The sequence below is a fragment of the Salvelinus fontinalis genome, chromosome 23, assembly GCF_029448725.1.
Source record: "Salvelinus fontinalis isolate EN_2023a chromosome 23, ASM2944872v1, whole genome shotgun sequence".
Classification (NCBI taxonomy): Eukaryota; Metazoa; Chordata; class Actinopteri; order Salmoniformes; family Salmonidae; genus Salvelinus; species Salvelinus fontinalis.
Genome location: NC_074687.1, coordinates 20,888,626 through 20,909,233, shown reverse-complemented (window position 1 = coordinate 20,909,233; position 20,608 = coordinate 20,888,626). Strand labels below are relative to the sequence as shown.

At 44.9% G+C, this 20,608-nt stretch overlaps 1 protein-coding gene across 3 annotated transcripts; it reads left to right on the top strand.

Moving 5' to 3' along the window:
• The first annotated feature begins 5,340 nt into the window (after positions 1-5,340).
• Positions 5,341-18,966, top strand: LOC129821003 (cell surface glycoprotein 1-like). 3 transcript variants are annotated; one of them, XM_055878198.1, is made up of 11 exons: positions 5,341-5,683; positions 13,002-13,295; positions 13,754-14,023; positions 14,367-14,474; positions 14,880-14,942; positions 15,092-15,154; positions 15,244-15,402; positions 15,555-16,421; positions 16,678-16,740; positions 16,826-16,981; positions 17,137-18,966. In XM_055878198.1, the coding sequence occupies exons 1-11, from the start codon at positions 5,629-5,631 to the stop codon at positions 18,015-18,017; spliced, it is 2,979 nt and encodes a 992-aa protein (XP_055734173.1). In that variant the 5' UTR covers positions 5,341-5,628; the 3' UTR covers positions 18,018-18,966. The 3 variants fall into 3 exon arrangements, with proteins under 3 accessions (XP_055734173.1, XP_055734175.1, XP_055734174.1); XM_055878200.1 differs by lacking the exon at positions 15,244-15,402; XM_055878199.1 differs by lacking the exon at positions 16,826-16,981 and having other exon boundaries at positions 5,342-5,683.
• Positions 18,967-20,608: the final 1,642 nt, after the last annotated feature.

The window sequence follows — 20,608 nt, the reverse complement described above, 5'->3', positions numbered from 1 at the left end:
TAAGGTGTCATTGTACGCTGATGATTAATGTTTTCTTTTAAAACCACAACTAGAGTCTCTCCAGGGCCTCATAGAGGATCTAGATACCTTTGCTATCCTCTCTGGATTAAAACCAAATTATGATAAATGTACCATATTACGTATTGGATCACTAAAAAATACACATTTTATATTGCCATGTAGTTTACCAATTAAATGGTCTGACGGAGATGTGGACATACTCGGTATAAAAATCCCAAAAGAAAGAAATGATCTCACTCCAATAAATTTTTATAGAAAGTTAGCAAAAATAGATAAGATCTTGCTACCATGGAAAGGAAAATACCTGTCTATTTGTGGAAAAATCACCCTAATTAACTCTTTAGTCATATCACAGTTTACCTATTTGCTTATGGTTTTGCCTACACCTAGTGACCTGTTTTTTAAATTATATGAACAAAAAATATTCAATTTTATTTGGAACGGCAAGCCAGATAAAATTAAAAGGGCCTATTTATATAACGAATATGAATTCGGAGGGCAGAAATTATTAAATATTAAAGCATTAGACCTCTCACTAAAGGCATCGGTCATACAAAAGTTATACTTAAATCCAAACTGGTTCTCTAGTAAACTGGTACGAATGTCTCATCCTATGTTCAAGAAGGGCCTTTTTCCCTTTATTCAGATTACACCTGCTCATTTTCGGTTGTTTGAAAAGGAAATGATCTCCAAAATATCCTTATTCTTTAAACAAGCCTTAGAAAGTTGGTTGCAATTTCAGTTTAATCCACCTGAAAGGACGGAACAAATAGTACAACAAATATTGTGGTTAAATTCAAATATAATAATTGATAAAAAAACTGTATTTATCGAAGAAATGTTTAAAAAAGGTATAATTTTTGTGAATGATATCATAAATAGGACTGGTGGAGTTATGTCACACATGCAGCTAACACAGACATATGGAAAAGTCTGCTCTACCCAAAATTACAACCAATTAATTGCAGCCTTACCACAAAAATGGAAGAGGCAAGTAGAAGGGGAAAAAAGTAAGGAACTTGTATGTCGGCCCTGTATTAAAGAACAAAAATGGTTAAAGAAAAGTGTGATAAATAAAAACATATACCAATTTCATTTAAGGACCAAAAAACTAACAGCTGTGCCATACAAATTGCAAAATAGTTGGGAAGAGATTTTCGATGTACCCATTCCATGGCACATGGTTTATGAATTGATACGCAAAACAACGCCGGATTCAAAACTTCGAATTTTTCAATATAAATTACTGTACAAAATTCTTGCAACTAATAGAATGTTATATATATGGGGTATACAATCTTCCCAGCTCTGCAGATTCTGTTGTGAGGAGGCAGAGTCATTAGATCATTTATTTTGGTATTGTCCATATGTAGCTCGTTTTTGGTCACAGGTCCAGGAATGGCTGAAGAATTGCAACATTTGCCTAAAACTAACGCTACAGATAGCAATACTGGGGGATTTGAAAAGCCATAGTCAATCAATCAATAATATAATAATTATTTTGGCAAAGATGTTATTTTTAATTTACAATCTGTAGAAGCTATGAGAATAGGAAGGTTCAGGTCTTTTGTGAAGCATCAAAGCACAGTTGAGAAATGTATGGCAAATAGAAATCCGAAATGGATGATGTTGGAAGATAGATGGGAGGGGTTGGGTGGAGCTGAAGGGTGGGACTAATAACAAGATAAACAATATAGGGCATACGGGATCTGTGAAATGTGTATAGGTGCGGAGCTTTTGTGAAATAGCACAGTTACAAGTGGAAATAAAATTGGATGGACAACAGAAATAGAGGAAGGACTAAGAACAAATAAGAGAGAACTATTGTAAAGTGGACTGTGTCTGTAAGATAGGTATAAGATGTAGAAATTGAAGGTAAAAGCAGAAGTGTTTATAAGTTTACTCCAATTGGGGGATTGGTGGTAGGGTCGCGGGGAATAATAATAAAGGCATATTCTTTAAAAAAGTATGTATGTCTATATAGGTATGTGTATGTATATATGTGTAAATGTATGCATACGTATATGGATATATATATTTACCCAAAAAAATATGGGGGAATGGAAATGATGCAGACAATTACATTGGAAGCAACATTCTTTCCGCAATACTAAGCTGATCCACCCCTAAAAAAAAAAACTAAAAAAAAAAAAAAAAAAAAAAAAAAGGGATATTTACATATTTTACATTGTAATACACTACCCTTACATGCCATTGTGTGCTGGAGCTATGGGTTTATTTTTCCACTGTCACTAGGCCTACACATTCACACTCAAACTGAATGGGGATGCTTAACTACTTTTCACTGAAGAAGGGAACAAGGTACGACATACAACTTCGATCGAAGACATTAAAATCATGCCTGACAAGAACCAATGATGTCATAACGGTATCCTAATATACTGTGGGTACAGGAGTAGCCTATTCTACAATAATGTAACTATGTGCTGTTTCTCAACTGTATTTAATTGAGAAATGAAATTGTAAATATGGATGGGTACGCTACTTCATTCAATGATTACAGTATTGTACAAGGTAGATACAGGAGTAGGCTATAGTATCACGTCTCAGGATAAGACCCAGATTCAGACAGTTCGAATCACAGACATTTATTTATAAAACGGGCAGGAAAACGACTGGTCAAGGGCAGGAAGAGGTCGGTAGTCTAGCGCATAGTCCGTAAGGTACAGAGCGTCAGGCAGAGGTCAGTAATCCAGGGCAGTGTCAAAAGGTACAGAACGGCAGCAAGGTCAGGGCAGGCAGAACGATCAAAAACTGGGAAAGCTAGAAAACGGGCTCAAGAAAACAGGCGTACGAAAGACACGCTGGTAGGCTTGAGGAGACAAGACGAACAGGTATCAGACAAACAAAAAAACACAGGTATAAATGCACATGGGGTTAATGGGGAAGACGGGCGACACCTGGAGGGGGTGGAAACAAGCACAAGACAGGTGAAACAGATCAGGGCGTGACATGTACTCTACAATAATAATGTCATTGAATGTGCTATAGTATAATTTATTTAATTGATGAATGAAATCATATATGGGGATGGGTAGGCTACTTCATTCAGTGAATACTGAATGTCTTGCTATCTCTGGGAGTATGTTAATGAAGGCTTTTCAGCTGTTGAACTATGGCAAGGTCGAACTAATTTTTAAATTTATCTTTCTTTTAATCAAGAAGTGATGAGCCAGAGCAACCAATCAGCATCACTGTAGCTGTTCTAGCCACCACCCACACTGCTCTCGCTCCACAAGCAATCACATCCTCTTCTCCTGTTCAATTAATTTGCTGCCACACTGAAAAGCACTGTACATACATACCTCTGTACCCATCTCATTGCAACATGATCGATCCAAGGCCAAAGCTGGATGCTTAAAATGTGAGAAATGTAAACAAGATGCTACAGTTGTGTGTGTGTGTGTGTGTGTGTGTGTGTGTGTGTGTGTGTGTGTGTGTGTGTGTGTGTGTGTGTGTGTGTGTGTGTGTGTGTGTGTGTGTGTGTGTGAGAGAGAGTGTATGTGTAACGGATGTGAAATGGCTAGCTAGTTAGCGGGTACGCGCTACTAGCGTTTCAATCAGTTACGTCACTTGCTCTGAAACCTAGAAGTAGTGTTGCACCTTGCTCTGCAAGGGCCGTGGCTTTTGTGGAGCGATGGGTAACGACGCTTCGTGGGTGACTGTTGTTGATGTGTGCAGAGGGTCCCTGGTTCGCGCCCGGGTCGGGGCGAGGGGACGTACTAAAGTTATACTGTTACATTGCTGCCGTGACCCAGATCACTGGTTGCTGCGGAAAAGGAGGAGGTTGAAAGGAGGGTGAGTGTAACAGTTGTGAAATGGCTAGCTAGTTAGCGGGTACGCGCTACTAGCGTTTCAATCAGTTATGTCACTTGCTCTGAAACCTAGGAGTAGTGTTGCCCCTTGCTCTGCAAGGGCCGTGGCCTTTGTGGAGCGATGGGTAACGATGCTTCGTGGGCCACCGTTGTTGATGTGTGCAGAGGGTCCCTGGTTTGCGCCCGAGGTCGGGGCGAGGGGTGTGTCTAAAGTTATACTGTTACATTGATGCTGTTGACCCGGATCACTGGTTGCTGCGGAAAAGGAGGAGGTTGAAAGAGGGGTGAGTGTAACGGATGTGAAATGGCTAGCTCGTTAGCGGGTACGCGCTACTAGCGTTTCAATCAGTTACGTCACTTGCTCTGAAACCTAGAAGTAGTGTTGCACCTTGCTCTGCAAGGGCCGTGGCTGTTGTGGAGCGATGGGTAACGACGCTTCGTGGGTGACTGTTGTTGATGTGTGCAGAGGGTCCCTGGTTCGCGCCCGGGTCGGGGCGAGGGAACGTACTAAAGTTATACTGTTACATATGGACAGATTCCAAGAAAATACATGAGAAGATTGCAAAGGAGATAGTAATGAGTGACAGCATACAGTATGAAAACAAAGACACATTGGGATCTAAAATTAGTGTGGGGTACCCTCGTGTCTCCTTTTTCTCCGTTTGAGTATACTACAGTCACCCTAGTGGAGGTTCTTGGAACATTGCTATTTAAGTCTGAGCAGAGGTTAATGAAAACCTTCAAAGGTGGTGGTACTATGTTGCGTTTTATATTGAATACTTCAGATGTGAGCCAAACAGGGCATTTGCACTTGATATGCGTTTTTAAGCTATGGATGAGAAAGTGAACTTGTAATTTCCTCAGTTGTATGCTGCTTTGAAATCTATTAACACCAGGGGTTGCAATAAATAGGGGCAATATTTGTTTAAGATGCATTCACCGATGTTCAATTCATTCGCACAAAACGTATAAACAAATGAATTCACTGTGAAAACTGATAGAGGCCCGTCATATATATGCTATGCGCAGCACTTGGTCCAATTTATTGAATCAGTTATTGTTTTATAGCGCAAACCGAGAGCAACACCTGTAAAACTCATGACCCGGGGATGTCAATTCGCACGGGACTAGTATTATCAGAGGATTTAGTAGTTTGCCAAAAAACTGTAGGTTATTCTGGATGGAATTGTTACTCTCCTGCCATGTCAATGATATATATGGCAGATTCGGATGGGACTAAAATGACAGATGTGATGTTTAAGCTAGTGGACAAAATTACATTACCCGACCTCCCCCAGTAAAACTAATCCCGTCCGAATAGGGCTCCTACATCTTTACAAATAAAGTCGATAGTCCTTCTTAATTCGCTCGATGGCGTTATGGAAACCGGTTTTATTGCCTAATGTAGAAACTCATATTTTGCTGCAAAAAAAATAAGAAATGGCTCGCTTTCAGGCCTTTTGGGCGGGTTTTGAGACATCGTGTTTAGTAGACATTTGATTTTGACCCTGGCAACCCTGCGTAGTAGGTTACTTTACCTGTGTGCAGGTAGCCAACGTCGCATCGGAATAAGAGCTCTCGACTCCTTGTTTGCTTTCGAAGTTAGGATAAATCTATGTGTTCGGATTTAGACTATATGTAAGGTTGTCGTCCATAATTTTGTTTATCCTTTGAAACATTCCCGGGGAGTTCCAGATGGAATGATAACTGGAACGTGTACTTTCACTTTTACTTACTAGCATACAGAAGTGTAAAACTCGGACCGAAGGAAATGGCAGTCAGCTTTTTTGGGAAAGTTATCATACCGTTTTTGGCTTATTTTCTCGGTGAGTAGCCTATACTAAGTTTTTCCCGGTTATTGATTTGTAGCAAAGTAATTTGTCCTTGTGCACTGTATCCCGACCAGGGAGCATTATTAGCCCTAGGTCTGTTCAGCCGCTCAGTCTGGTCCAGTCGATAATTAGTCATTCAGTAGTAACTTAACATGTTATAGTGTAACTCTAATCACACTGCTTTGAGTGTACAGAAAAAAGTCTTTATTTTTTATATTTTTATTTGAGATTTATTTAACTAGGCAAGTCAGTTAAGAACAAATTATTATTTACAATGACGGCCTACCCCGGCCAAACTCGGGCGACGCTGGGCCAAAGAAATAGGCAGGGTTAATGACTTTGTGGCTAGCTAGTGACGACCCTATTGTGTTGGTTAAACAGGAAATACAACAACATGATGATTGATGATCATGATGATGATGCATCATAAAATAAATAACATAAAACCTAGGTTACAAATATGTTGACATCACATGCATGGTAACAAATGAACACTTCCGTCAAAGCTACAGGTTTATTAATACTGTATACTGTACACTCTTAGGGAGTGAACGTCATTTCTAATACTTTTTTTATTTAACCTTTATTTAACTAGGCAAATCAGTTAAGAACAAATTCTTATTTACAATGATTGGGACTCCCAATCACCGCCAGATGTGATACAGCCTGGATTCAAACCAGGGACTGTAGTGACACCTCTTGCACTGAGATGCAGTGCCTTAGACATCTGTTCCATTTGGGAGCCCAAGTATAGACATAGGCCTCTGTTTACTACGAAATAGTTTATCATTTATTTTACTAGGCAGGGGTGCTCAACTCTTACCCTACGAGGTCCAGAGCCTGCTGGTTTTCTCTTCTACCTGATAATTAATTGCACCCACCTGGTGTGCCAGGTCTAAATTACTCCCTGATTAGAGGGGAACAATGAAAACAAGCACTGGAACTGGCTTTGAGGTCCAGAGTTGAGTTTGACGATTAGTTTTGATCAATGGTGTGTATAAATGCGCAGTCAACTTGGCACTCCTCAACAACAACAAACATGCATTTATGTCCACAGTTTCGGCACCCCTCAGGTTCTCTAGCAGGCTCTTCCAGAGTGTGGGGGCATAATAACTAAAGGTTGCCTCTTCATGCCTCTTGGTCCAAGGCTTTGGGATAGTTAAAAGGGACCTACTGGGTAAATTACTTAAAAGCATGTCTGGCATGTATTGTGATGCACAATTGTGGATTAATTTAAAAACCAACAGCAGAATCTTAAAATGTATTCTAAAACTCACAGCCAGCCAGTGCAGAGACCTTAAAAAAGGTGTAATGTGCGCTCTACGTCTGGTCTTGGTCAGTATCTATGCTGCAGCGTTCTGTATGCTTTGGAGTTGACCAATGGCTTTCTTGGGTAGACCAGACAGGAGAGCATTACAGTAGTCAAGCCTGCTTGTAATAAAGTATGGATGAGTCTCTCTGTCACGCCCTGGCCTTAGTATTCTTTGTTTTCTTTATTATTTTAGTTAGGTCAGGGTGTGACATGGGGAATGTTTGTGTGTTGTTGTTTTTGGGTGATTCTATGGTAAAGGGGTTGTTGGGTGTAGTATATGGGTTTGTGTTGAGTACAGGTGTCTAGCGTTGTCTATGTCAGAACGTTTGTAGCCAGTGTGTGCACATCGTTTATTAGCTTCACGATCGTTTGTTGTTTTTGTTAGTTTGTATTAAGTGTTTCGTGTTTATTTTTCGTCGTCTTTAAAATAAAAGAAGATGGCTTATTTTCCAAATGCTGCGTTTTGGTCCGTCAATCCGCCACACGATCGTGACAGAACTACTCACCATTACAGGACCAAGCGGCATGGAAAGCGGCAACAGGACCCACCTACACAGGATTCGTGGACATGGGAGGAGATACTGGATGGTAAGGGGCCGTGGGCACAACCGGGAGAATATCGCCTTCCTCGTGAAGAGCTGGAGGCAGCTAAAGCCGAGAGGCGATATGAGGAGGCAGCACGGAGACAAGGCTGGAAGCCCGTGAGTACAACCCAAAAATTTCTTGGGGGGGGCCTTAAAGGGAGTGTGGCGAAGTCAGGTAGGAAACCTGCGCCTACTCCCTGTACTTACCGTGGAGAGCGAGAGTACGGGCAGACACCGTGTTACGCAGTAGAGCGCACGGTGTCTCCTGTACGCGTGCATAGCCCGGTTCGGTACATTTCAGCTCCACGTATCGGCCGGGCTAGACTGAGCGTTGAGCCGTATGTCATGAAGCCGGCCCAACGCATCTGGTCACCAGTGCGTCTCCTCGGGCCGGCGTACATGGCACCAGCCTTACGCATGGTGTCCCCGGTTCACCTACATAGGCCGGTGCGGGTTATTCCACCTCCCCGCACTGGTCAGGCGACGGGGAGCATACAACCAGGTAAGGTTGGGCAGGCTCGGCGTTCAAGGGAGCCAGTACGCCTGCACGGTCCGGTATTTCCGGCGCCACCTCCCCGCCCCAACCCAGTACCACCAGTGCCTCCTCCACGCACTAGCTATATGGTGCGTGTCTCCAGCCCTTTACCACCAGTGCCTAAACCACGCACCAAGCCTCCTGTGTGTCCCCAGAGTCCTGTGCGTCCTGTTGCTGCTCCCCGCACTAGCCCTGAGATGCGTGTCCCCAGCCCGGTGCCACCAGTCCCGGCACCACGCACCAGGCCTACAGTGCGCCTCAGCCGGCAGGAGTCTGCCGTCTGCACAGCGATGACTGAACTGCCCGTCTGCCAAGCGCCATCTGAGCCATCCGTCTCCCCAGCGCCATCTGAGCCATCCGTCTCCCCAGCGCCATCTGAGCCATCCGTCTCCCCAGCGCCATCTGAGCCATCCGTCTCCCCAGCGCCATCTGAGCCATCCGTCTGCAATGAGCCTGCAAAGCCGCCCGTCTGCAATGAGCCTGCAAAGCCGCCCGTCTGCCATGAGCCCACTGAGCCGTCCGCCAGACAGGAGCCGCTAGAGCCGCAAGCCAGACAGGAGCCGCTAGAGCCGTCCGTCAGACAGGATCTGCCAGAGCCGCCAACCAGACAGGATCTGCCAGAGCCGCCAACCAGACAGGATCTGCCAGAGCCGCCAACCAGACAGGATCTGCCAGAGCCGCCAACCAGACAGGATCTGCCAGAACCGCCAACCAGACAGGATCTGCCAGAGCCGCCAATCAGACAGGAGCAGCCAGATCAGTCAGCCAGCCATGAGCAGCCAGATCCGTCAGCCAGCCATGAGCAGCCAGATCCGTCAGCCAGCCACGAGCAGCCAGATCCGTCAGCTAGCCATGAGCAGCCAGATCCGTCAGCTAGCCATGAGCAGCCAGATCCGTCAGCTAGCCATGAGCAGCCAGATCCGTCAGCTAGCCATGAGCAGCCAGATCCGTCAGCTAGCCATGAGCAGCCAGATCCGTCAGCTAGCCATGAGCAGCCAGATCCGTCAGCTAGCCATGAGCAGCCAGATCCGTCAGCTAGCCATGAGCAGCCAGATCCGTCAGCCAGCCATGAGCAGCCAGATCCGTCAGCCAGCCATGAGCAGCCAGATCCGTCAGCCAGCCATGAGCAGCCAGATCCGTCAGCTAGCCATGAGCAGCCAGATCCGTCAGCTAGCCATGAGCAGCCAGATCCGTCAGCCAGCCATGAGCAGCCAGATCCGTCAGCCAGCCATGAGCAGCCAGATCCGTCAGCCAGCCATGAGCAGCCAGATCCGTCAGCTAGCCATGGGCCATCCCTCAGTCCGGAGCTGCAGTCCCTCAGTCCGGAGCTGCAGTCCCTCAGTCCGGAGCTGCAGTCCCTCAGTCCGGAGCTGCCATTCCTCAGTCCGGAGCTGCCCCTTATCCTGGTGCTGCCCCTTATCCTGGTGCTGCCCCTTATCCTGGTGCTGCCCCTTACCCTGGTGCTGCCCCTTACCCTGGTGCTGCCCCTGACCCTGGTACTGCCCCTGACCCTGGTACTGCCCCTTACCCTGGTACTGCCCCTTACCCTGGTACTGCCCCTTAGTCCGGAGCTGCCCCTTAGTCCAGAACTGCCCCTTAATGCAATGGGGTTAATGTGGAGGGGGGTCATTTGGAGGAAGCTAAGGAGGTGGTTAGGGACTGTGGTGACGTGGGGACCACGACCAGAGCCGGAGCCGCCACCGTGGATGGAAGCCCACCCAGACCCTCCCCTAGACTGGTTAATGGTGCGCCCGGAGTTCGCACCTTAAGGGGGGGGTTATGTCACGCCCTGGCCTTAGTATTCTTTGTTTTCTTTATTATTTTAGTTAGGTCAGGGTGTGACATGGGGAATGTTTGTGTGTTGTTGTTTTTGGGTGATTCTATGGTAAAGGGGTTGTTGGGTGTAGTATATGGGTTTGTGTTGAGTACAGGTGTCTAGCGTTGTCTATGTCAGAACGTTTGTAGCCAGTGTGTGCACATCGTTTATTAGCTTCACGATCGTTTGTTGTTTTTGTTAGTTTGTATTAAGTGTTTCGTGTTTATTTTTCGTCGTCTTTAAAATAAAAGAAGATGGCTTATTTTCCAAATGCTGCGTTTTGGTCCGTCAATCCGCCACACGATCGTGACACTCTCTGTATCAGCCTGAGAGAGAAATATAGTATTTTACTTTAGAGAGTACTAATATTACTATCCCAACTACAATGGCCTCTCAATAGCCAATACATAGCATCAGCAATCCAGGGCTTATATACATCTTTGGTTTCGATTGCCAAGTACCTCAACTCCATGGTGATTTCAACCACAGAGTTGAGCGCAGACTTTTGTTTTTTTAAATGAACCTCAGACTCCTTCAAGTCGCTATGCAGTCAGTACTTTACAAAAGTACATTATTAAACCCTTACCGTTTACATATGTTTGTCCTCTGTATTTGCATGCCTTTCTTTTTGTGCTGAAATCTGTACTTTTTTTATTTATTTTTATTTAACCCCCCTATTTCTCCCCAATTTTGTGGTATCCAATTGTTAGTAGTTACTATCTTGTCTCATCGCTACAACTCCCATACGGGCTCGGGAGAGACGAAGGTCGAAAGCCATGCGTCCTCCGAAACACAACCCAACCAAGCCGCACTGCTTCTTAACACAGCGCGCATCCAACCCGGAAGCCACCTTGCACCTGGCGACCTTGGTTAGCGCGCACTGCGTCCGACCCACCACAGGGGTCACTGGTGTTCGATGAGACAAGGATATCCCTACCGGCCAGACCCTCCCTAACCCAGACGACGCTAGGCCAATTGTGCATCGCCCCACGGACCTCCCGGTCACGGCCGACTGCGACAGAGCCTGGGTGTGAACCCAGAGTCTCTGGTGGCACAGCTAGCGAAATCTGTACTTTTTAATAAAACGTTAATCAAATACAACCACGGACTGTTTCCTCGTTGCTGTTGCTCTAAGATGGCAACTCAGCTCGAATGTGCATGTGCCAATTGAATCTCAACAAGGAAAAAGTTGGTGGTTGTATTTGATGAACTTTTTTTTTAAAGTATGGATTTCAGCAAACAAAGGTACGCAACAACAGAGGACAAACATAGGTACACAGTAAGTTCCATTTTTTAAGTATCGATTGCATAGTGACTTAAAGGAGTCAGAGGTTCATTTCAAAAACTCTACTTTGCTCGCAACTCCGTGGATAAAATTATCATGGAGTTGAAGTACCTGACTAGAGTTTCGATAGAGTTGACGATATGTCTCTCCATGCATGGCTAAGTTAATGATATATCAAGATACAAGGTCTACAATCCCTCCCTGGCCAATCATTGCAGAGGAGAGAAGTATAGTGGGAGATTACCAACAAGGTTGAATAAGTGGGATGTCTGACTGATACTGTGAGATTCTCATCACAAAATTGTCCAAGTTCAACTTTTCCCCCGATGCCTTGAGATGGATGAAATCGTACCTTGAAGGCAGAACTCAGTGTGTCAGAGTGAGCAATGAGCTGTCGCCCACTCTTAGCTATGATGTGGACCCAAGGGTCAATACTGGGGCCCCTCCTGTTCAGCCTGTACATTAATGATCTGCCTTCTTTCTGTACTGGGTCTGAAGTTCAAATGTATGCAGATGATACAGTGATATATGTGCATGCAAAGAGCAAACAACAAGCTACACAAGAACTCACTACTGTAATTGTCCAGGTTACAAAGTGGCTCAGTGACTCGTGTTTGCATCTCAATGTGAAAAAAACTGTTTGCATGTTCTTCACAAAGAGGTCAACAGATGCTACTGAGCCAGATGTCTATGTGTCAGGGGAGAAGCTCCAGGTAGTATCTGATTTTAAGTACCTTGGCAGCATACTTGATTCCAACTTCTCTTTTAAAAAGTAGGTGAAAAAGGTAATTCAGATAACCAAATTCAACCTAGCTAATTTCCGATTTATACGAAATTGTTTGACTACAGAGGTAGCAAAACTGTCCTTCAAATCTATGATACTTCCCCACTTAACATACTGCTTGACTAGTTGGGCCCAAGCTGCTGTACAACATTAAAACCTATTCAGTCTGTCTACAAACAGGCTCTCAAAGTGCTTGATAGGAAGCCCAATAGCCATCATCACTGTTACATCCTCAGAAAGCATGAGCTCCTGAGTTGGGAAAATCTTGTGCAATACACCTTCTTGTATTCAAGATCCTAAATAGCCTGGCTCCCCCTCCACTCAGTATTTTTGTTAAACAGAAAACCCAAACATATGGCAGCAGATCCACAAGGTCTGCCATGAGAGGTGACTGTATAGTTCCCTTAAGGAAAAGCACCTTTAGTAAATCCGCTTTCTCTGTGAGAGCTTCCCATGTCTGGAATACACTGCCATCAGACACACATAACTGCACCACATATCATACTTTCACAAAATGCATGAAGACATGGCTAAAGGTCAATCAGATTTGTGAACATGGTCCCTAGCTGCGTATTGCCGCTTTCCATGTTGTCTGTTGTCTGTAGCTTGTGAGGTGTGGAAACACTTTGTTGCTTTTATGAATTTTGTCTTGCTGCTTTTTGTTCTATGTTGCTCTGTCTGTATGCTATGTCTTGCTTGTCCTATGTTGCTCTGTGTGTGCTCACTGCTCAATGATTGTCTATATTGTAATTGTTTTTAATAACCTGCCCAGGGACTGCGGTTGAAAATTAGCTGGCTGGCTAAAACCGGCACTTTTACTGAAACGTTGATTCATGTGCACTGTCCCTGTAAAAATAAACTCAAACTCAAACACTGCTGATACCTGAACTGTCCTTAGTGGTCTCAAAGAAGACCATTAGCCTACATTACATTACAGCCACAGAAGTTGGGTGTTTTCAATGTGTTTTCACCTGATCCTTCTGTTTCTGTGCTCAGTGGAGGTGACAGGTGAACAGCAGTATGGTGGCCTGGGAGGAGAGATCACCCTGACCCCCAAGGTCTCAGGACAGCCTCAGGACATCCTGTGGAAACACAATGGGAACAAGGTGGTGGAGTTTGATGGGAGTCAGAATGTGGAGTATGGCAGGTATAAAGGCAGGACCATCCTGGACTGGGGCTCTGGAGCGCTAACTGTCAAAGGTCTCACTGATGCAGACAGTGGGCCCTATGAGTTAGAGGCTGTCGTCAAGGGCATGCTGCAGTACTCTCAACATGAGGTGGACGTTATTGGTAAGTGTGTAATGTTGCTGTTTAAAGGCCTGCATGTCAGGTTTGTGTGTATACAGTGTGTTTATTTACAGTATCAGTAAGGACGTTTAAAAAAAATTATCATTAAGCCTAAACAACGTCTGATTAAGTGATGCTAGTAGAGTAAAACAAAATCTAATTGTATACCTTGGTTACTGTATCTAATGAGTCAGGACCCACATATTCTCACCTAGCTCTTAAAATCTTGTTCCAGTGTGATATTGAAACTCCCCCTTATCATCAATACATATTTATTACAAATGTTCAAAGTTGCTGGACAGGTTTTCACCCACACCAAGACACACCTCTCCTCAGATCAGTTGAACTGACTTTGCTGTGTGTGTGTGTGTGTGTGTGTGTGTGTGTGTGTGTGTGTGTGTGTGTGTGTGTGTGTGTGTGTGTGTGTGTGTGTGTGTGTGTGTGTGTGCACATGTGTGTAGATAATGTGGCACAGCCCAGCGTAACCTGTGTGGTCGCCAACACAACCCCAGAGAACATGAACAGAACCCTGCTGTGCTCAGCTGACCTCCAGCCCCTGACCCAGTTCATCTGGAGGATTCCAGAGGGGTCAGAGAGTCCTGGACCTGAACTGTTCATACCTGGGGGGGAGAACCAGGATTCTGAGAACCAGGAGTCTGTCTACACATGTGTGGTGAAAAACCCTGTTAGTGAGAGAACTGCAGAGTTCACCCTGAAGGACTGCTACACTGGTAAGATAACACTTCTAAACTGTAGTTACAGTAATACATCATACTCTCACTTTCATTCTCTCATGTTCACAGTTTGGATGTATTATTTAAAGCTGCCAACACATTTGCATGTAGATTCTGTACATTTATTGATAGTGAGAACATGGTTCAGAAAGACAGAATGAGATTCTTGTGAATACAATGTTATATTGAGCATGCTAAACATCTTTTTTGCAGATCCAGGATATTCATACGTTACAATCACATTACTATATGATTCATAGTGTTATGACTGCTTAATTCATGTCTTATTAAGTGTGGAAATGCTGCTGATCCAAGTTGTTTTAATGGTGTTTCTGTGCAGAGGAAGGCTCATCCAGTGTCCTGGCTGTGGTCCTGTCCATCCTCCTTCTCCTCGTCTTAGTTGCCGTTCTGGCATTTCTCTTGTGGTACTGGAAGAAAGGCAAGAAACGTAAGACCCTCCTATGTCCTATTAAAAATCAAGGCCAACCTTTAGTTCCAGGACATATATGGGGCATAGTTCAGTATTATTGGGAGAAAAATCCCCTCATTATAATGATCTGGCTAGACCAGAGTCAATCCATTTCCTCCCTACTCCCCTGACGTGTGCTGAGCTTTCAGATGATCACAGTCCCAATGACGCCAGCTGACTTGTTACAAGGTCGTTGTCTTTGGATCTGAGATTAGAGTTGAAAAGGGAAGAGGAAATAGTACATCCAGCAAACAAAACAAAGTACATACATAGTATTTCTGGTTAGACATATACATGTTACAGGATGTTCACCCACATCACTTCCCTATGTCTAATTCTGTCCTTTATCCCTCTTGTCTTTTCCACTCTGTGGTGGATGACCAGCGGCTGAAGCTGCACTGAGAACATCTCAAGAGGAGACGGGACTGATGGAAGTTACAGTACAAGGTTGTTTTAGCTGTAAAAATGTAATTTTGAACATGAGTTCTATTGCTATAGACCTAATTTGGCATCACATACATTTTAAGACAACACTAACACCTTACCACTTTACTGTTTCTGAATACAACTATTTAGTTTATGTTTTAATTGAATAGGAAACAAAGATCCTGAGGATGACCATTCTGAGAACACTGGAAATAGAACTTCTACACCAAAAGGTTCTCCTTATATAGTGTTTATTACCTTGGGCATAAGGAACTTTGAATACATATGATATTAATGGGGATGAATGTTTTTGTGTGTACAGGAAAGGTGAAAGAGCAGGTAAGGCTGTTTAACAAGCAGGATGCAGATGCAAACAGGAAACAGCACACTACACCAGCTGGAAGATGTTTCTCTCCAACAAAACGTGGGGGTCACAGCCTTCTGTACAGACAGAATGACAGTCTCTCAGACAAACAGACAGGTGATTTTATGTCCCATGGCAGATAGGTTAAACACAATACTCAATATTGAGACTGACAATGACATAAGTAATGTTATCATTAAAACAAATATGTCTATATAATAGTGTTTGTGTAGTCTTGTATCAACCCATCTTCTCATTCTGTGTTTCAGTGACAGACACAGAGCCTGTACAGGACAAGCCCAACCCGGCCCAACAAGCCCTAGTCACCCAAGACCACACCCCGGCCCAACAAGACCTAGTCACCCCAGACCACACCCCGCCCCAACAAGACCTAGTCACACCAGACCCCACCCATGCCCAACAAGACCTAGTCACACCAGACCCCACCCAGGCCCAACAAAACCTAGTCACACCAGACCACACCCAGGCCCAACAAGACCCAGTCACCCCAGAACACACCCAGGCCCAACAAGACCCAGTCACCCCAGACCACACCCCGGCCCAACAAGACCTAGTCACCCCAGACCACACCCCGCCCCAACAAGACCTAGTCACACCAGACCCCACCCTGGCCCAACAAGACCTAGTCACCCTAGACCCCACCCCGGCCCAACAAGACCTAGTCACCCCAGACCACACCCAGGAGAGTAAAGACAAAATAAGGATGTGGAAGAAAATGGGAAAGTGCAAAGAGGAAGTAATAAAGAGACAGAGAGAGGAGAAAGACAAGAGGAGAAAAGAAAACAGAGATGAGAAAGTGGACCACAATAGATGTATGGGTGCAAACACAGAGGATGAGGGGGGAAATGAAGGAGAGATGAAGGAGGAAGGGATAGAGCAGAAGGAACCAGACACAGAGAAAGAAGGAGATGATACCAACCAAACATCCACCCAGAGTGATGAGGAGATGGATGAGACACCCATCACAGACTCCAATGAGCAGCACATTACCCAGACTACACTACAGGGGCAGTCCAGGGACTCCACAGGATCCATAGAGAACCAAGAAGAGATGGAACATGAGACATCCACCCCAGACCCCATTGAGCAACACAATACCAAGACTACACTACAGGGTAGTCCAGTGACTCACAATAATCCCTAATGCAAAAACCCCAGTAGAATTCTGGGAAAGCTGTATGTCACTGTTTCACTGTTTTTACTAAAAAAAACAGTGTTTTTGAGATGACACTAAAGTTTGGATAACAGGTCTCCACCTTAGTTCTATTGCTATAGACTTAGTTTGGCATCACATATTTTAGGACAAAACTAACACCTTACCACTTTACTGTTTCTGAATACAACTATTTTGTTTATGTTTTAATTGAATAGGAAACAAAGATCCTGAGGATGACCATTCTGAGAACACTGGAAATAGAACTTCTACACCAAAAGGTTCTTCTTATACAGTGTTTATTACCTTGGGCATGAGGAACTTTGAATACATGACATTAATGGGGATGAATGTTTGTGTGTACAGGAATGGTAAAAGAGGGGATAGAGTTTAGCAAGCAGAATGCAGATGCAAACAGGAAACAGCACACTACACCAGCTGGAAGATGTTTCTCTCCAACAAAACGTGGGGGTCACAGCCTTCTGTACAGACAGAATGACAGTCTCTCAGACAAACAGACAGGTGATTTTATGTCCCATGGCAGATAGATTAAACATAATACTCAATATTGAGACTGACAATGACATAGTAAGTCATGTTATCATTAAGACAAATATGTCTATATAATAGTGTTTGTGTAGTTTTGTATCAACCCATCTTCTCATTCTGTGTTTCAGTGACAGACACAGAGCCTGTACAGGACAAGCCCAACCCAGCCCAACCAAAACTAGTCACACCAGACCCCACCCAGGCCCAACAAGGCCTAGTCACACCAGACCACACCCCGCCCCAACAAGACCTAGTCACCCCAGACCACACCCCGCCCCAACAAGACCTAGTCACACCAGACCCCACCCATGCCCAACAAGACCTAGTCACACCAGACCCCACCCAGGCCCAACAAAACCTAGTCACACCAGACCACACCCAGGCCCAACAAGACCCAGTCACCCAAGACCACACCCCGGCCCAACAAGACCTAGTCACCCCAGACCACACCCCGGCCCAACAAGACCTAGTCACCCCAGACCACACCCAGACCCAACAAAACCTAGTCACCCCAGACCACACCCAGGCCCAACAAAACCTAGTCACCCCAGACCACACCCAGGCCCAACAAAACCTAGTCACCCCAGACCCTCCCCAGGCCCAACAAAACCTAGTCACCCCAGACCACACCCAGGCCCAACAAAACCTAGTCACCCCAGACCACACCCAGGCCCAACAAAACCTAGTCACCTCAGACCCCACCCCGGCCCAACAAAACCTAGTCACCCCAGACCCCACCCCGGCCCAACAAAACCTAGTCACCCCAGACCCCACCCAGGCCCAACAAAACCTAGTCACCCCAGACCACACCCAGGCCCAACAAAACCTAGTCACCCCAGACCACACCCAGACCCAACAAAACCTAGTCACCCCAGACCACACCCAGGCCCAACAAAACCTAGTCACCCCAGACCACACCCAGGCCCAACAAAACCTAGTCACCCCAGACCCCACCCAGGCCCAACAAAACCTAGTAACCCCAGACCCCACCCGGCCCAACAAAACCTAGTCACCCCAGACCACACCCAGGAGAGTGATGACAAAATAAGGATGCGGAAGGAAATGAGAAAGTGCAAAGAGGAAGTAAGAAAGAAACAGAGAGAGGAGAAAGACAAGAGGAGAAAAGAAAACATAGATGAGAAAGTGGACCACAATAGATGTATGGGTGCAAACACAGGATGAGGGGGGAAATGAAGGAGAGATGAAGGAGGAAGGGATAGAGCAGAAGGAACCAGACACAGAGAAAGAAGGAGATGATACCAACCAAACATCCACCCAGAGTGATGAGGAGCTGGATGAGACACCCATCACAGACCCCAATGAGCAGCACATTACCCAGACTACACTACAGGGGCAGTCCAGGGACTCCACAGGATCCATAGAGAACCAAGAAGAGATGGAACATGAGACATCCACCCCAGACCCCATTGAGCAACACATTACCCAGACTACACTACATGTGCTGTCCAGTGACACACAATAATCCCTAATGGAAAAACGTTTGGATAACAGGTCTCTACCTTATTTTCTACTGGAGTTAGAAGTGCTGTCCTCATACTGTTAGAAGAAAGACAGTAGTGAAGAAAATGCTTGACGCTACATATTTATGGATTGACTTTCACAGTGAAAAGAAAAGTGAATGAAGTGCTCAGTGTAATAGAAGCATTGGAATTTCTTGATTGTGGTTTCATAGTTTGAATACAGCATTTTCCTCTAAAGTTACGTTTCAGTTCTACGTACCTGTGATAGCTAACATAATTCATAACATACTACAAGTTAATACACTATTTGTTATTTTAGCTACATTTAAAGATATGTTTTAATGAACCTTAACATACTGTTATTGCTAAAGCACTTACTTAGGCTACTGATATGCCATCTTGATGGGTTGTCATAGGTCCTCAGTGATCAGTGTAATTAAATACATGTTAACGGAATGATGTGAATAAATGACTAACCAGACCAGAACAAGCAGGTGTCACTCTGCAGGTTGATGTTTGTCTTGGGTCTTGTCCTGGAGGCAGAACTGAGTGCTTTCTGCTAAATGGGCCAGATGCAGTCACAATTGGCTATATTGTAAAAACAAGTGGGTGTCTCCACATTATGTGGTACGAAACGGCCCCCTCAGAGTAATGAAGATGGGGCAGAACTGGGAACTTGATATCAAGTGAACGTTCACGTGTCCTTTCCTTCATAATATCATGGTATTATAAGTCATATTATGTGAAACACAAGAAGAATCTGAATATGACTGGAATTCCTACACAGCTAAACAATTTAGGCCTATTGGATTATACTCTATACTGTATAAAACAAAAACTGGTATGGGCATGTTCACCATGGTCAATATCGCATGACCAAATCAACTCAATGACTAATAACAGTGAAGATAACCTTTGGTTATGAAGAAGATATTTCACAGCGGCAGGTCTGTAATGAAGTGAGATAGGGAGACAGGCAAATGTTAGAAACAGTGGGAAGGTTGGAAGTAGGGTTTGATCCCTGTTGTCAGGTGGAAAGGTGTATGCAACACATGCCGGGAGCGTTACCAGTACACCACGGCTCTGCACAGGAAATAGTAATGGTTGATGGCAGTGGATAACCAAATCATAGATTGCAGTCTCCTTGTTCATAGACTGCTTTCAAGGTAAGGACACAAACATTTAATATTTTGTAATTTAGGTGAACTCTCTCTTTAAAATATGGCTGGAAGAATGTCCTGCTTCCTCTCCAGGAGGGGTGGCCACCCCTGATCTATGTTTCCCAAGTGCTGGGTGTTTGAACATTTTATAAATATCAATGTTCAGGGCCTGCCGAGTGGCGCGGTGGTCTAATGCACTGCATCGCAGTGTTGAGGCTTCACGACAGGCTGGGGTTTGATCCCAGGCTGTGTAACAGCCGGCTGTGAACGGGTCCTGTAAGGCTGCGCACAATTGGCCCAGCATCGTCCGGGTTTGTCCAGGGGGCTTTCCTTGGCTCATTGCACTCTATTGATTCCTTGTGTGCGGGCCGGGCGCCTGCAATCTGACCGTCGTCAGTTCAACAGTGTTTCCTCCGACACATTGGTGCAGCTGGCTTCCGGGTTAAGAGAGCAGGTGTTAATAAGCAGTGTGGCTTGGCGGGTCATGTTTCAGAGGGCGTGTCCTTCGGCTCTCCCGGGCCTGTTGGGGAGTTGCAGAGATGAGACAATTGGGGAGAAGAATTATAGACAAAATAATGTATATATGTCAATGTTCAGGTGGTTTATGCCTACTAGTTGAAGATCCTTGCCATCATCTCTACATAGACAAAATACACTGCTCAAAAAAATAAAGGGAACACTTAAACAACACAATGTAACTCCAAGTCAATCACACTTCTGTGAAATCAAACTGTCCACTTAGGAAGCAACACTGATTGACAATAAATGTCACATGCTGTTGTGCAAATGGAATAGACAAAATGTGGAAATTATAGGTAATTAGCAAGACAACCCCAAAAAAGGAGTGATTCTGCAAGTGGTGATCACGGACCACTTCTCAGTTCCTATGCTTCCTGGCTGATGTTTTGGTCACTTTTGAAAGCTGGCGGTGCTCTCACTCTAGTGGTAGCATGAGACGG

Coding starts and splice junctions, on each gene's coding strand:
- LOC129821003 (XM_055878198.1), top strand. CDS start 5,629: ATGGCAGTCAGCTTTTTTGGGAAAGTTATCATACCGTTTTTGGCTTAT. Junction 14,475..14,879: donor CTGGAAGAAAGGCAAGAAAC/GTAAGACCCTCC, acceptor GTGGATGACCAG/CGGCTGAAGCTGCACTGAGA. Junction 16,422..16,677: donor TACCAAGACTACACTACAGG/GTAGTCCAGTGA, acceptor TTAATTGAATAG/GAAACAAAGATCCTGAGGAT.